Here is an 18,409-nt window from a genome sequence, read left to right as displayed (position 1 = left end):
TTACCTTTTTATATTTTGGCTCATAGACTACAAAAAAGAAAAGGTACCTCCGTAACACACACACAGAAAAGATATTGGAAACTTATATTAAAATAGGTATAGGAATGCGCACATAGCATTATAAAATAATATCCCGTGTTTTTGAAAAAATGTTACAAAAGTTTACCTCCGGTATTACCTATTTCAAGGAACAAAATTATTTCATTTATGGTACAAGAAAATTATCCTGCTTTTATCCCCACACTGTCCATTAAATACCAACATTTAAAATCATTTTTCTAAAAAACATCAAGAAGCTCTTATCTATTTAAAGCATTTTTTAGTTTTTTGTTTGATATTGTATTTTCTTTTCATCACAAAATGTACCGAAAGATGACTTATTTATGTCGGATTTGAGATTTTATCAATATAAATTTAAAGTCTCCTTTAATTCCTCGCAGGTTTCCGATCGCACTCATCTACTATATTTCGAAGATGTATCTGCATCGCTTTATATCGTAACAATGTCGAAATATTTAGAAGGGAAGGCGACCTCCACCCCCGCGCTTTACTCATTTTTACAACACATGTCTCGTATAGGCTGAGTTAATCTTGGTCACGGTTACCGCGCGGTAAATAAAAATATTCGTTAACAAAAATTGTTTTTATTATATTAAAATACTAATTTATTATAGTCGAAATTAAAAATATAAAAAGGGTTATTGTATACAAGCATAAAATAATGCGCGTGATTGAATGAATTAATAAAATTTGTGTGAATTGATAAACTTTTGGTGAATTATTGGACGATTCTGCAACAATGTTTCGTTATTTTTTATTTTTCGTGTTTGGGGGCAGTGTGCTTGGAAGCTATATAGAATTAAATGGTAATATATTTTTTATTATATATGAATAAAAAGCCAAATTTGCATATCTATATATATAAAATTCTCGTGTCACAGTTTTCGTTGCCATACTCCTCCGAAACGGCTTGACCGATTCCTCTGAAATTTGGTAAGCATATTGGGTAGGTCTGAGAATCGACCAACATCTATTTTTTATCCCGATATTCCTACGGGATACGGACTTACGCGGGTGAAACCGCGGGGCGCAGCTAGTAATTTAATAAGAATATATTCAAAAATTTTATCAATAGTTTTATTTATTCAATAAGGATATGTAATATTATTTTTAATACGACTAAGCGTTTAAGTCATTAACTAAATTTTATATTTTTTTATAAACGTTTTTTACGTTTGATTCCTCAGAACTGATTTTCATGATCCTTTTTTATTTGAAAACTGGTCGCTTGCGTGTGATCTCCTTTTAATTTGTTATAGTTCTGAAAATATACAGTCGGTTTTTTGTTAATATATTAAGTCACAAGCTGAATATCCGAATGTGTTGATTATAATAATATTATGGATCTAAAATTTCACACAATAACCTATAATTTATAAATAACAATAAAAACATGTCGGTTGAACTGCATTTATTAATTTAAACTATAATTTCGTTGATATTTTGAATTAACATAGAAATAAAATTATCCAATATAGACCTACAGGTTTATTTTCTATGAATAAAACATTCATTTAAAAAATTGGCATAAAATACACGGTTTAAGTCTATATCAATTCCACATTCTACATAACTCTGTTTCTTATCGATCAGCCTTCTGTGCTGTGCTAGACCGAGATATATTTTTTGTGTTCCCACCGGGAATCAAACCTGGGACTCCTCGGTTCTACGCTCTCGCGTTAATCACTGTGTCAATTAGGTATTTAATTTAGTATTTATACTAAGTCATTTACCTCTTACTCCGATGGGAAATAAAAGCAGATAAAATATTTACATATATAAATAAGAATGCCAATTGTATTGCTAAGCGAAAACTCGAGAACTGCTCGACTAATTGGGCTTATTTTATTATTATTATTATGAATTTAAAAGAACTAACGTTAAATTATTTTTTGACGTTAGATATAAAATGTAAGCAACTCATTTTGTTTTCACAAACTTTTGGTTTCACTGCAAGTAAAATGAATGATTATGATTAAAATAAATAAATAAATAAATGAGGTCCTTGTGGAGAAAAGCGTACCACAGGTGAAGCCAGGGTGAACGCTAGTACGATTTGAATATAGCTATAGTGAATGTATTTAAAACAATAGTTCAGTCACCTTTAAGACAATTCAAGTGGCACCAAATTTGATAAGAGTATGCGTGTGTTTCCTGTGACGTATTATAACTTTTAAAGGCCCGAACTAATTTCAATATCAGTTCAAGCATTGAATATATTTACATTATATATACGATTATATTTGAATATTTTAAACTAGTAGCGTTGCACAGTTTCACCTGCGTACACGAGTTTTAGAAAAAATTTAAAAAAAAACAGATTTAAGTACAGCTTCAGTTATTCCTTACTACGTTAGCTAACTATCAAAATTGTTCTAATCGTTCCAGTGATTAGCTGAAATATAGGAAAGCAGACAGGCAGACAAAATTGTTAACATATATTATCGGTATATGTGCCAACCGAACCTTACCAAACAAAATTGATACTGTTTTCGTTAACATATTAAAATTTGTACAACAACACTACATCACTATTAAATTATAAAATATGTCTGTCTCTCCGCGATAAACTCAAACAACGGCTGCACCCATTTTCATGCTGTTTTCATCGAGTTCTCGCTGAAGGTTTTAGAGCATAAAATTAGTTTTTTTTTTATTCATCGACGATATTGAAAGCGTCGGAAAATATATATCTTCTAAGAGCTTTCAACGAAATCGCCGTCTTTACCCTTTGAGGTATAACCAAAGAATTTAAGGCAGAATAAATATATATAATACCTAGGTCATATAGAAAACTTATAGTGCGACCCGGCTTCGCCCATGGTACATATAGAGCCTGTATTACTCGGATCATATACATTTCCAACCTTTTTCCGAAGGTGAAAGAATTTTTGAAATCTATTGTGGGAGTCGAGCACGCTTCGGCACGAATTGGGCCAGCTCGCACCGGGGAAGTACCACACCCCACAGAAAACCGGCGTGAAATAGTGGCATGCCACTGTGTTTCGTACGGTGAGTAGGGGAGCCGGAGGCCCGTTTCCTTTTCCTCACCCGTCCTAGTCCATTCCTTCTTTCCAGTCGTTAATCCTTTTTCCTTACCCCATAAAAGCGGGCAGCGTATTCACAGAGGTACTTACTACCTTTGCGAATGTTTATGGGCGGTGATGATCGCTTATCGCTGATCGCCATCAGGCAAACCACCAGCTCAGCTGCCCGTTATGACATAAAAAAAAAAATCAGTCCAGTAGTTCGCGAGGTTAACAACAAACAAACTAATCCTTCAGCTTAGTATTATTACAAGTTTAGACGTATAAAAATTATGTTTAAGTTACTTTTTAACTTTGTTTTAAATGTGTAATAACAATACACATTGAACAGGATTTTTTATGTGACGTTGATAGTTGGTAAACAATGTTGGTGGGTCGCATGCTGGTAAGTGTCCAACACCGCCCATAAACATTTGCAGAGGCCTGTGCAAATGTTTGAGTACCACCTAAGGGATAGGGAAAGGATTAAGAAGGGAATAGAATACGTGCCTTCCTGTGGGAGCACTCATCGAAAGGAACACAGTAGCATGCTTCTATCTTCCGATCTTCTGTGGGAGTGTGGAGTGAGCCCAATAATTTGTATCGATGTGCGTTAGACTCCCCACTAAATAAAAATCTCAGGTATACAGAATATAGCTCCGATGGCATTAGGCATTAATTAAATGTCTCGGGCTGGCTCACTCAAAGGGAAAACTAAATTTATTGTAAAATAAAATCGATAAGTGAAATCATACAAACGGATATATCACACTTGAAAGAGCAATGAGGTATAAATACTTCCACTATTATTTCTTATCTATATTAAATATGAATAACATTAACACGTATACATACGCAATTAATGTATTTGCACATCAATACATTACTAAACAGCGGACACATTAAAAAACACCTATAGTGTTTTTATAGTTTGCGAAAAAAGTTGTTTAATATCAACATGCATGTTTATTCAATATGATATCGTAAGACTTGTGATCCCTAAGTTGAGCACACCCGAAACATAACAATAAATCATTTAATACGTTTCATAGTTCATGTCGTTACTACCAACCAATTCGAGATTTATATCCAGATCGAATGGTATTATTCGAAGTAGATCGAAATTTTTAAACGAAATTCGATTTATTTTCAACTTCAGCGAGATCGAGCTTTGTTATTATTTTGAATCTTAACATATATAAATTACTTGTCATATTGTTTGACCGCGATTGATTCCTAAACCACACAACCGTATTTATTTATTTATTTTAAACACTTTATTGTGCTGTCAACGCAGTAGAAATAAATATAATAAATTTAATCAAATTTGCCCATCATCTGCAGCTTGATCCAACTTAAAAGATAGTTTATATAATTTCAATTATGATATGACTATCCGTGCAAAGGCGGAACGTGCATCTAGTAATGATACAAATACATTTCAGATACACTCTTATCAACAATACCACCGCTCTACGATCTGGACGAATGGACGTCGTGCCAGCGGCCCATGGACAGATACTGTATGGTGGATGCTGCACTGGTTTCGAAGACACCGTCGCCTCTCCTTGATCTACTGAAGGTGAGTAACAAAAGAATCTAAATATTATATGGCACTAAGAGCTCTGTCAATTTTGAAAACACCTCCCTCCGTACCTCATAGGAGGCCTGTGTCCCAGCAGTGGGAACATGTATGGTCTGATGATGAAGAGCTCTGTCATAGATAGTCTAATACTGTACTAGGCTATGTTTTGATAATCTATACTAATTAATTATAGAGCTGAAGAGTTTGTTTGAACGCGCTAATCTCAGGAACTACTGGTCCGTTTTGAAAGATTATTTTAGTTTTAGATAGCCCAATTATTGAGGAAGGCTTTAGGCTATATATGTATCACGGGCAAAGCCGGGGCAGACCGCTAGTAATAAATAAATATCGTTAAAAAAACTAAAAAAGACGCCTTCATGATAGAATCAACTAAATTGTCTCATTTGGTACAGAGTATACATAAGGAAATTATTTAATCCATGAGATAAACTTATGAAATTATTGTATTCTCTTGTATTCTATCCTCGATACTCATTAAATCAATCAGTTGTAACAATCATAAATTGTAGAATAATAAAAACCGAATGTTTCGAAATAAATTTCATACATCTTTTTATCAAGTGAAGGGAATGAATAATTTATTTGTTCATACGATAAAAAATTAATTGCACCTTATGGGCTTTCAAAATAACAAATCGAATTCTAACGATCAGCCTCGGAAAGGCAGGCCTGTCGGAAATGTAATCAAGGTTTAAATAATAGGAAATCTATATTTTGAATTGGGACGACAGTACCACGTCATACGCGTATACTTTTTGAAGGACAAGGTTGAACGTAATTAGGAAACTGTATGAGTTATTAGTTATTGATTGTGTTATAAAGGGTCTTATATGATGTTTTGAATCCTACTAATATTATAAATGCGAAAGTTTGTAAGGATGTGTGTGTTTGTTGCTCTTTCACGCTGAAAACTGGAAAACTACTGAACCGATTGCAATTAAATTTGGTACGTAGACAGCTGGACAACTGGAATAACATACTGGCAACTTTTTATCCCAATATTCCTACGGGATACGGACTTGCGTGGGTGAAACCGTGCGGGGCAGCTAATATAAGATAATTTATTCTTCACATAAACCACATTCATAAAAATGAACAGTTTGATTCAGTCTGATATTAAAATTCCCCCGCGGATTCACTTGCTTAGTCAAAGGATAAATAGACAGTCCGTTTTTTACTTATACATAGTTTAGATAGTTCCCTTGTTCCCGTGGCGTTTAAGTAATAAAACTATCTCTACACCAAATTACATCCAATTAGGTTCAGTTGTTTAGTTTAGGAGTGAAGAAAGACATATAGACAGAGTTACTTTCGCATTTATTATGATTTTAGGGATTCATAAAATTCTAGGACTAAGCCATACAGAAATGCTTATCAAACCATGCTTCCGGTCTCAAAATTATAAAGGCGAAAGTTTGTAAGTATGGATGATATTATGATGATTCTCTTTCACGCGAAAAAAGCTTATGGTATCTATATAAAATCTATAAAACACAACATGAACCGCGTCAATCGGTTAAAAAGTCACTGAGCTATCAAGTAACCAACAAAAATAGAGTCGAGTAACCTCCTAATTGGGACGTCGGTAAAATTGTGCCATGTGTTATTACATATGCACTAATTACTCGACCTTACGAAATGCTAATGCTTATTGTTCAAATTAATAAGTTAAACTAACTTTGATATGAATGACGCTTCATTTAAAAAATAATTGCTCAAAAGAGTTATTACTGAGTAATTACTTTATCGTGATTTAACAGATAATGCTTGTTTCATTATCGTAATTTGAATTGCGTTTAAGTTAATTGTTAAATTGATAATTTTTAGTTAAGACAGCGTTGGTTTGCGGGATATTTTCAAATGACTTCAAAAACGCGGGATATTTATTTATATAACATTAAATACCCACTGCTGGGGCACGGGCCTCCTGTGAGGGTTCAGGCCATAATCCACCACGCTGGCCAAGTGCGGGTTGGCAGATGTCACATGTCGTCGAACTTTTGATTCTTGGATATGCCGGTTACCTCACGATGTTTTCCTTCACCGTTTTAATCAGTGGTTATGTTATACACATGTACAGATAAATTGAAAACTTCAACAATCACTCACTTATAAATAAAATAAATAAGTGACAATTATGGAAACCGTTAATTCCTTCGACCGCGAAGCCGCGGGCTATAACCAGTTCATCCTACAAGATAAACTAGCATCTAGCGCATTATTATTAACATTTAGGCCACAATCGTAAATATTAGATTGTTCAATGAGCTAACGTGTAATTCGGACGAGTATGCAAGGTGCTTGAACTTACTAGGTTAAGGACGACGACGTGATACGTAATATTTGTTTTGTAACGCCGCTCGTGTGATACACGCTATGATACTAGTTTTTGGCGAGGCTTCTCTTGCGCTACAGAACAATTTGTGGATTTATTAATTAGTAAAGTTAAAATTTTATAATAAGTGCTCTTAACGTTAGAAAGTAAAAAGCCACTATGTAACATTAAATAATGATTACATTACATAAAATTAAACTCAATTTTTAATCACATTATGATTTCATATAACACATATATTATACGTGCCTCGGCACGAATTGGGCCAGGCCGCATCGGGCAAGTACCACGGAAAATGACCTGAAATTGTTTGTACGATCAGTGATGGAACCGGAGACCCGTTTCTATCTCCTTACCCTTCCCAGTCCTTCTGCCAGTCGAAGCGTTCGTTCGTTCCTTCCCTTACCCCTAAAAGCGGGCAGCGCATACGCACGAACGTGTAACCTTCAAATGAATACAAGAACCTACCTATCCAGCCAAACAAAAGAAAAACAACTCAAGGTTACAACTGACAAAGCACCTGTGCACGTGTTAAAAATGCTTATATTTAAAACAAAACCCTTGTTACAGGATTACTCCTCGCAGACGCTAAAACACTACAACAGGAGCCAAGTCCACAGAGGTGTATGTGTGTCGCGTTGTCATAGCAACGCTTCGAATTGGCAGGACGCGGCGCAGCACTGCGTCAACCAGAGCGTACAGAGTTATGGTCTGGAGGTAATCTCCATATTTATCCAGCTAATATTATAAAGGAGAATGTATGGATATTTTTTGAACGCCTCCTTGGTACAATTGTTAACGTCTCAGTCTAACAGGATAGACAGGCAGGAGCACAGGAAAACGTCTGTAGGGTTAGAAAAAAAAGTGTTTTGACTCAAAGTCTTTAAGGTCAGGGCAAGAGAGGAACCACACTCTTTTTATCTTTATTATTAGCTAGTCTATATTATCATATGCTTAAATATAAAAACTCAATATAAGAAATAATACATTAATATCAATTTACAATCCTTGATCCAGAACTTATAGTAGTATTTATTTATGAATCTCTATAATAAAAGTCCAGTCGTACTCGCGAAACTAAGAGTTCCTTACCTACAAATAAGCCAAAGAGCATCTACAAAACAAATTAGTCACCCATCCAATGTATGACCGTGCCAACCTTTTTAGAAATGAAAGACTATTTATTACACACTTGCAATTTGATCGGGACCCACTCTTCTCGTCCTCAAGCTATAAAATAAGTGAATAATTCATCATCAGCCTATATATGTTCCCACTGCTGGGACACAGGCCTCCTATGAGGGTTCAGGCCATAATCGACCACGCTGGCCAAGTGCGGGTTGGCAGATGTCACATGTCGTCGAACTTTTGATTCTTGGACATGACGGTTTCCTCACGATGTTTTCCTTCACCGTTTTAAGCAGTGGTGATGTTATCCACATGTGCAGATAAATTGAAAAATCAATTTATTTCCTGCACGCTCGCCCGGTCTCGAGCCCCGACTTATCGATTTTGAAGTCCGTGGTCCTCCCCACTATGCCACCACTGCTTCTTTGCAAGTGAATAAACCGTGTATGAAATCCGTTATTATATTAAATATGCTATTTCTTTGATAAAAACCTTTTAAAACCCATTAAAAAACTAAAGGCTTAGTTGCTAAATACAAAATTAAGTTAGGGTTCTCCCTTACTCACTTATTCAGACACTCATTTAATAACTCACTTACACACTCGCTCACTATTAATATTCTATAGGCAGAGGTGGTATCAGCAGAATGGTGCAGCGTAGCTGGCAGTGATCAATCATCAGCCACATCACGCGCGCTTGGGGTGGTGATGATTGCGCTCTTGGTGATGACTTGTCTCGCCACTGGTCTGAATGTGCTGGGTGATAGATGTGGAAAGTGTGATGGTAGGTTCTGTCCAAATACCAAAACACCTTCAATTTGTCAGAGTTCAAATCTAAATGGGACCAGCAAAGAAAAAAAAATTCAGGATAAAAACTTTCGTGCGACTCTGGGCAAAATTGCGGGCGGAAAGCTAGTTTTCAATAAAACAAACATTAAAAAGAAAAAAATACGTGGAGTAACACATACAGAAAATATTATAAAAATATACGAACTAAATATGTTTAAAATGAATAAAGATGAATATGATATTAACAGGCGTTTGCTTTTAATACAATTCCATCTTGTAGCTATGTTAATTTGTTTGTTTGAACGCGCTTATCTCAGGAACTAATAAACCGATTTAAAAAATTCCTCCACCGTTGGATAGCTACGAGAGATCTCTGAGTGCTGGCTATGCAGGTACCTCAGGCGAAGCCGGGGCGGATCGTTTTACTATAGATATATATTTTGTTGCATTTATTTTGTAGGTAACAGGTTTTTAATGGCATTTTCTTTGAAAAAGAACTGGGAGATACTCACTTATGATAGATCCAAGCCTAGGCAGGAGCAGAGGATGAAAGACTTAACCTGTTTAGAGGGTATCAGGTAAATATTGTAATTATAAACAACAAATAAACTGAATTTTTATTTTGATTTAACCACGTAGCTATAACTAAGTTTCAATTATTCTGTAAATAATTATTTTTAACAATATAAATTAAATCTTCTTCAAATTTCTAGAACTAGACCAAAACTAAATAAAATCACACCAGCACAGCAGTTTTGTCGAATGCAGAAACAAAATAATTGAAAACCTCCTTTTTTATTTGAAGTCGGTTGAAAAATACATACAGACGAACATATAACCGTCTCCTTATTGTGTTTGGAAGTCGATTAAAAATACAATACATAAATATAACGAACATCCACTGAATATCAGTGAAATAACACAGAATGGCATTTCAGCGTAATATCACTGATATTCAGTGGATGCTGTACATCTTATTTACAGTGAGATGTGTTTATGCTCCAACTGATAACTGGGTATCTATTGTTAGAACGTTAAGTTGCAATCAATCCTATCCTACTAATATAATAAATGCGAAAGTTTGTGAGGATGTGTATGTTTGTTGCTCTCTCACGCAAAGACTACGGAACCGATTACAATGAAATTTAGTACCTAGACAGCTGGACAACTGGAATAACATACAGGCAACTTTTTATCCCGATATTCCTACGGGATACGGACTTACGCGGGTGAAACCGCGGGGCGCAGCTAGTCCTACTAATATTATAAATGCGAAAGTTTGTAAGGATATGTGTGTGTGTGTTTGTTGCTCTTTCACGCAAAAACTACTGAACCGATTGAAATGAAATTTGGTATGTAGACAGGTGAACAGTCTGAATAACATATAGGCAACTTTTTATCCCGATATTCCTGCATGATCCGGACTTAGGCGGGTGAAGCCGCGGGGCGTAGCTAGTGTTTGTGTATGTAAATGTTCTAGAATGTTTACTTTACTTGATGTATCATGAAGGTTTCCATTTAACTGTGTGTTTATAGATTCATTGGGATGCAATGTGTGATGTTTGCTCACGTCATACTGATTTACGTCTACTCGTATATCGACAACCCTGAGTTTATAGAAAAGGTAATGTAACATTGTTAATCTCTTATTATCTTATTATCTATAATTCTCTTATTATCTGTATTACTGTGGGAGTCGATGGTAGGAATTGGGTCGGCTCGCAGCGGATAAGGTATCATACCCCCACAGAAGACCGCCGTGAAATAGTAGCATGCTACTGTGTTTCGTTTGGTGAGTGGGGGAGCCGGAGGCCTGTATCGTTTAACTCATCCTTTAAGTCCATTTCTTTATTCCTATGGTCAATTATTTCCTTATTCCGTAACCCTTAAAAGCGGGCAACGCATTTGCAGCGGTCCTACCTCTGCGAATGTTCACGGGCGGTGGTGATCGCTTACCATCAGGCGAAAACGCACTAATCTTGAAAACTACTGTGCCGATTTCAAAATTGTTTTACCATTGGATATGATGTTATGCATGTATGTTGATTTAATTGTATGTAACACAGACGAAGCCGGGGCGGACTGCTATTATATATTTATTTTGATCGAGTTTGTCTCTGAACTTCTCCTTATCGGTTGGACCAAGCTCATATTATTCTTTATGTCCTCATGTAGATTTCAGAATAAACACTGAATAATTTATTTATTATTTTTACAATTCGTAAACGAGCGAAGCCGCGGGCAAAAATTAGTTTATTACATAATTGTGTTTGCAACATGTTACGGCCGGTTTCACAACTTCTGGATATGTTCTGATTAGCTAATCTATCAGTTAAAATGACAAAGAATATATATATTATCAGAAAGAGAAGAAGACATTATTAATTTGTTATTTCATATAATTATAAGAGAATAAGTTATGTTGAAAAATTTTTTGTTTGTATAAATGACATGTTTAGGCTTCTTATAAGTCGATTGGTGCTCAGACGAGAAACAATGTTATACATTTTGTATACTTTAGTGTCTAAATTATCAGTTCCCGAGATATTATAAACACACAAACACTAATTTTAACAATATAACCTAACATGCAACAACTAAATGTCTTACTAATAAGAAGTTATTTCGAAATAAAATTACACATTGCTTGTATGGTTATAGATTTCGACTTAAAGAGAATTTTGTAATATTCCATTCAACCTTGACTTGCGACACGATATTCTATTTTTGATAACTAATACCCCGCTTGTGGCTTCGCTCGCGAATGTCAGATAATTATTTTTAACAAAAAAACATTATAACTTCAAATTGTCAGAACTGAACCAAATTTAAATAGGACCACACGGGGGCCACCAAATTTCAAATAAAAAATGAGCCATCAATTCGATTTACCCAATAAAAAGGTATGTGGTAATAAAAAACACAGTCGAATTAAGAACTTCCTTCTTTTTTGAAGTCGGTTAAAACAGCCGCGGAAACTTATGAAACCGTTATTATTTATTGCTTCCTGACTTACATGAAATTCATGCAAGAAGTAGTTTATTTTCAAATCACTTTTTTTTTCAGATATACGATCAGCTGATTTGGAAGATAGTTCTGAACTCACCAGTGTGGCTGCAAGCTTTTTTCTCTATATCTGGTTTCCTGACAGCATACGTCATTCTCATAGTGACGGAGAAGAAACCGCTGACGTTCGTCAAATGCTTGCTTGGCATTTTAAATAGATGGATAAGGTAAAATTGCTGGTACATTATCTATAATATATTAGCTGCGTCTGGCCCCGCTCGGTTGGACATCTTTGGAAATTATAATATATACTTACTTTGTACCGCTGTTGCGTGTTGTTGTGCAAGAGACGATAAATTTATATTAAGGAGTTCAAACGGACTGAAAACCAGGGCTGTGAGAGCATTACTGCAGCACGGGAGTTGAGTTGGCGTCCCTTTCTCGAGGACGCTTTACAAATCTTTTTCTTTCCCTATGTTTGTTTTTTCTGTTTGCTTATCTGTGTAATTTTTCCCTGAAATCAACGTATTTTCTTTCTCCCCTTTTACTATTGTATTTTCTTTACAGACTTAAACGGATTTCAAACGTGATTTATACATAATATTATTTATTCTGACATTTCGTACTCTTTACAGCGAGCATCGTCACGGGGACACTTAATTTAATGATTTTGAATTGCAACATAATGTTAAGCGAGGTAAACACCAATCATAAAAAAATCAGATGACGATAAATAATAATCATGAGGTGCGCCAGATTATAAATAAATAAAATATCATTAAAATTGGTGGTCATAAGACCTATTGATACTTTTTATAACAGACGTGTCGTAAGAAAACCTTGATTTGCTTTGCTTTTATGATATTAAATTGTTTATTATGTTACATGTTTCTTCGTAAAAGAGAGTGATTTCGCTTTTACGAAGAAAAGGTTTTGTGACCACCAATTTTAATTTGTGAAAGTTTAGGTTAGGTTTCAGGTGGGCAGGTAAAATGACTGTCTTCTACTAATGCGATAGGATATGTGCCCTTGACCGGGACCGAGTGAAGGGTTGCCTGTTACAACTAATATGTAATTTATATATAAAGTGTCGCTAATTTTCTTTCATTTTTACAATATAAAGTATTATGATATAAAAATCCTTTCTTTCTTTTCAACCTCTAGCTTTTCTATAATTTATGTTGCTTTATATTATTTTGAAGCCCTAGTTAATTCAATAAATATATTAGCGACGCGAGATAGTGTCGACAACCCACAGCTGGCTATGAAGCACGCGCAAGCTGAACATGCTTCCTGAGTCTGTGTTCCCTGACGGAAATAATCTGGGGATCTTCAAAAGTAGAATGAACAGGAATCTTCTAGGGAAGCGCGCTCCATCTACGCTTACCAGCAGGCGAGTTGGTAGTCAAGCGCTTCCCTATCACACAATTAAAAAAAAAGCAAATCGAGTGGTATAGGCCTGGTATATATATATCACTAATACCAGTATTAGTGAAATATAATTATGATATAATCTGATTCTGGTATTCGTGTTCATAGTAAAAGAAAAAAATGTTTTTTTATGTCATAGCGGGTAACTGAGCTGGTGGTTCACCAGATGGTAAGCGACTTCTACCGCCCATGAACATTCGCAAAGGTAGTGCCTCTGCGAATGCGCTGCCCGCTTTTATGGGGTAAGGGAAAAGAAAATGATTAACGGCTAGAAGGAAGGAATGGAATGGGACGGGTGAGGAAAAGGAAACCAGCCTCCGGCTCCCCCACTTACCCTACGGAACACAGTGGCATGCTACTATTTCACGCCGTTTTTCTTTGATATGATACTTCCCCGCTGCGAGCTGGTCCAATTCCTGCCGAAACGTACTCGACTTCCACAATAATCACACTAATCACACTATCACACTAATATTATAAATGTGAAAGTTTGTTTGTTTGAATGTTTATCCGTCAATCACGCAGAAACTACAGAACGGATAACGAATAAGTTGTCTACGGAATGGAATGCTATATGGACTGGTATTGGTAACAATTATTATTGTCGCAGGTTAACTCCAATCGCGCTGTTCGCGCTCGTCTTCACGATCGCGTGGTACCCACAGCTGGGCGCGGGCCCGCAGTGGGCCTGGGTGGTGCAGCGCGAGGCGCACGACTGCGCGAGCCGATGGTGGCACCACGTGCTCTACGTGCATAACCACCTGCCGCTTGGCAAGTTCTGCATGGGGCACACGTGGTGAGTGATCTCTGGTATATATGAAATTTATAAAGGACAAATAATAACTGGACTCCGAATTCGTGCTACTCGACATGATCCCATGATCATTAGAGAGCGTTTGTTTAAAAAAAATGGTTTAAAAATTATTAACCATATTTTTTATTTTCTGTATATACCGCCATTGTCTATTAACCACTTGCGCGTACATATTCTAATATACTATATATCTTTACTACTATAATTTATCCTTACAGTGATATATAACCAATGATGGTTCCTTTACTAAAACCGAGCACTAAAACAATCAGCCCTTAATCGCCAAAAAAATCCAAACACAGGTACTTGGCAGTGGACATGCAGTTCCACGTGCTAGGCATGCTACTGATGTTCGTGCTGGTGCGCTACCGGCGGGCCGTAGCGCCGGTTCTACTACTTCTCATGCTGGGATCGATGGTAGCAGCGGGCTGTGTCACATACTTTTACGAGCTCTCGCCTATTGTTACTGCGCAGTCGCCTGAGTGAGTAGGACATAGTAAATCTCTTATGGTTTTCTCTCACAACCCGTCATAGTATTATTATTTTTTATAAAAAGTCTTAACCACCCTCAAGTTGCCAGAAGTAGACCGGAACCACTCGGAAAGCAGCAACCTTCAAATTAAAAAAATCCAAATCTAGTCGAAAGAAAACTAAGTAGAAAACAGACGCAAAAAATGTTATATAATATAGTCTAATTGTGAACATTCTCTTAATTTCAAGTCAGTTGAATTTTTTTTATGCATGTGAAAGATTGTTAATTCAGTTATATTATTCCAGTCATCATAGGATGTCTGGAATAATTAAAACGGTAGATAGTTGGATATTCAAAGAATATGCTAAAAAAAATATTTTTTTTTACACTTTAGGCAAATCCAAATTGCACCGTGATTAAAACAATCAATCAACATCACACCTCGCAAGCTAAACATGACTTTCACGTATATAAGAACAATTATGGTATAAATAAACCCATACCTTGTCTATCAGGTAACATATTCTGATTTCAATCTAATATTTCCAGAGATCTCCGCACAATGTTCCTCGACTCCCGTATCCTACCGCTGCTGTACCTGCCCAGCTGGATGAACCTGCCGGGCTACGTGTGCGGGGTCGCCACTGCCTTCATCTTCTACCATACACAACAGGCTGGCATTAATCTCAGTGAGAAGAAGGTACTCCAGTGTAATCTTTATCTTCTCATAGTCAGCAAAACCAATATCCATTTAATAATAATTCCTATATGTATATCAAAGACCGAAAAGACACATTGGGCCAAAAAAATCTCACAATGCGTGGAAATTCATGTAGTGGCGTTAGTGACTTTTCTTCTTTCTGTTCCAGTGGTTCAGAACCCTCTTCCACTTGTCACTGCATGCGGGCAGCGTTGTAGCGCTATGCGGCACAGTATTCTTATCGGACTTTGCAAGCACAAGTGCCGCAAGTGAGGCAGGTGGGGCAGGAACGGCACGTGTATTCGGAGCAATATACGCGGCGCTCGACCGGCCGCTCGTAGCGATGTGCTACAGCGTGTTTATGCTCGGACTGTTCGCGAGGTGTCCGTGTGAGTATATTGTACATTAGAATTCCAAATTTGAAATTAGGGTTCTTTTTTTATATTGATCGAACGATATTTGAAACTGAACACTACAATTGAAAATCGAATAACATTCGAAATTCATAGACTTTTTCGTTTGTAGAACGAAATTCGAAATTCAAAATTTGACGAATATTCATATAGTCAAACATGATAAATATGTTGTGTTTGGAGTGATTTATTCAGGATAATTCTTATCTATCGATATTAATGGGTAGGTATATAAGGGGTGGATATGAACGACACCCATATAATTATTTTTAACAAAAATTAAACCTTCAATTGTCAGAACTAAACCCAATTTAAATGGGTCCAAATGGAAGGCATCAGCATCTTTCTTCTTTTTAAGTCTGTTGAAAATAAATTTCTCAATATTGTTAATAAAAAATACTGTCTGTTTTAGCGGGAGTCCTTAAACTGCTAAGCTGGCGAGGTTTCCACGTGCTCGGGCGCCTATCGTACTGTGCGTTTGTGATTCATTTCATCATTATCCGCTTCGCCGTTGCAAGTAACACGCAGCTTGGACATGCATCCATTTTCTCTATGGTAAGAATAACTTATAGCTAAAAGATCGTGACTATGTCAGTATGCATACTCGTATATAATAACGTTTCTAAGTATTTTGTACATAATAAAGGCTATTTCTACTATTTAATAATCCTATACCAGTGGTGTATTTAAATAATATAATGAAGATACAAAAGTGTTTCTATAAGAAGTATAATTGAATGAATAAATGTTTGAGTTTGAGTTTGAGTTTATAAATTTAATTTAAAATTAGTTAGGTCGTCGCCTGATGGTAAGCGATCACCATTGCCCATGAACATTCGCAGGGGTACTGCCTCAACAAATACATCCCTCGATGATAAGGAAAATACCAGTGGAAAGAAGGAGTGGACATGGACGGGTAAGGAAAAGGAAGCAGGCCTCGGCTCGGCTTCTCCACACACCCTACGAAACACAGTAGCATGCTACTATTTCACGCAGGTTTTCTGACAAATATGATGCTGGATAATTCTTAGATTCAATTTTTCAGCTCTCTCTTCTTATCGTGGGTTCAGTAGTCACATACATAGTCTGCATCCCGGTGTGCCTCATCATCGAGTTACCGGTTATCCAACTGTGGAAGGCCGTGACGGAAGCACCCGCGGAGCAGGTAGACCCACCAGCTAACCCCAAATTTGATCTCGTCGCTAGCATAAGTCGGAGAAATGTATGATTATATTGTGTTCTATAGTAGTAAATATGAGTTACTTTGAAGCAAATGGTGTACTTACTGTAACAAGCCATTACATGTGTGTAGTAGTAGTGTGTATTCATTATTTTGTAAATATGTATCTATATAGTATAAAACATAAGAGTATGTATGTTTGAAACAGCTAATCTCAGGTACTACTGGATCGATTCTTAATTGTTTAAAGATTTTGCAAAAATTCCTTTAATTCATTTTATAATTTACCAAGAAATATAGTAATTAAATATTGATTTATTTACGAATACAATCAAAAGATGTTTAGGAATCGCTAGTTTTCATTACTGAGCCATGATATGTACACGTGTGTGCGTGTGGCCCTGTGTACCGACAGAGCCGGCTGAAACCGGTGATTGATTGATTTTATCGAAGTGTGCGTACGTTATTCTAGCGTTTTTAATTAACTTAGGCATTCATTTTAAGTTTTTAAATATATATTTAGTAATCTTACATAGAGTATGTTACTTCACCATAATAATATTTTATTTCAGTCATAGTTGTAAGTTTTTAACTGAGTGAAGGATTGTAATTATTACTAGAAATGTACTTAGTGTGTATAGTTGTAAAAAGCTCAATTATTTTAGGTGTTTTTATACATTTATGTTCTAATTTTAAAGGTTTTAACCTTTATTTTGTTAAATATATTATAAGCCGAATTATGTGCATTGGATTCAATATTGTTTTAAGGTAATTCATTCAGTCATTAATCATATGAATATAGAAAATTATGGCATTTGCCGCCATATTATGGAGTTACCTAGATAATAAAAGACTTTTTAACAGATTATAAAAGTGATGTATTCATGATATTATTTACTATTTTATAGTATAAAAGATTGTTTACTTTATGAATAATTATCGTTGCTTAAATTGATTCTGATATAAGGAATGTGTAGTAATTTAATTTTGTTAAGCGGTGAATTATTATAATGTATATATTAGTTCTATTCTATAGGTTCAATCAATAAAATCGAATAAATAAATTGAAGAATTTTATTTTTTTATATTATATCTATATAGATATTCTTAACTATGACAATTTTTTTGAAATCGATAATACATTTTTTTTTTCATTAGAAAATAACAAATTGACATTTACTTATACATTTATTTCATTTGCATTTCATTCAAATAAACTGATATGTTAAACAATTGAATTTTTTTTTGTAATCAATAAATATCGAGGTTTAATTTTTAGTTTTTATAGCATTGAAATGCTTTATAAATGAGAAATTTTGAAAGAATAGAAAAATTTCTCAAATATCGAGGTTATTTATTATGGCATGCTTTTTAAAAGCAAATTACAACAAGTATAACATTTAAATGTATAATATCCATAACATAGGATGTTCTACATACAATATTTATA

The 18,409-nt window shown here is 35.4% G+C and overlaps 1 protein-coding gene across 2 annotated transcripts; it reads left to right on the top strand.

Annotated features, from left to right (window-relative positions):
• The first annotated feature begins 563 nt into the window (after positions 1–563).
• LOC119831672 (nose resistant to fluoxetine protein 6-like) lies at positions 564–18,020 on the top strand. Of its 2 annotated transcripts, none has more exons than XM_038355117.1 (13): positions 564–866; positions 4,532–4,668; positions 7,598–7,744; positions 8,782–8,938; positions 9,404–9,521; positions 10,480–10,567; positions 12,010–12,176; positions 13,991–14,176; positions 14,497–14,676; positions 15,216–15,366; positions 15,536–15,755; positions 16,192–16,334; positions 16,825–18,020. In XM_038355117.1, exons 1-13 carry the CDS (start codon positions 800–802, stop codon positions 17,005–17,007), a joined length of 1,944 nt encoding a protein of 647 aa, XP_038211045.1. In that variant the 5' UTR covers positions 564–799; the 3' UTR covers positions 17,008–18,020. The 2 variants fall into 2 exon arrangements, with proteins under 2 accessions (XP_038211045.1, XP_038211046.1); XM_038355118.1 differs by lacking the exon at positions 564–866 and adding an exon at positions 4,054–4,187.
• Positions 18,021–18,409: the final 389 nt, after the last annotated feature.

This window comes from Zerene cesonia, chromosome 14 (genome assembly GCF_012273895.1).
Source record: "Zerene cesonia ecotype Mississippi chromosome 14, Zerene_cesonia_1.1, whole genome shotgun sequence".
NCBI lineage: Eukaryota > Metazoa > Arthropoda > Insecta > Lepidoptera > Pieridae > Zerene > Zerene cesonia.
This window is presented reverse-complemented; position numbering and strand designations above follow the sequence as displayed.

What these genes read in the sequence shown, in the direction of transcription:
- LOC119831672 (XM_038355117.1), top strand. Translation starts at nt 800, where the DNA reads ATGTTTCGTTATTTTTTATTTTTCGTGTTTGGGGGCAGTGTGCTTGGA. An exon ending in TTCTGCATGGGGCACACGTG is followed by an intron (nt 14,177 to 14,496) that starts GTGAGTGATCTC and finishes ATCCAAACACAG; the next exon opens with GTACTTGGCAGTGGACATGC. An exon ending in GTTACTGCGCAGTCGCCTGA is followed by an intron (nt 14,677 to 15,215) that starts GTGAGTAGGACA and finishes TAATATTTCCAG; the next exon opens with AGATCTCCGCACAATGTTCC.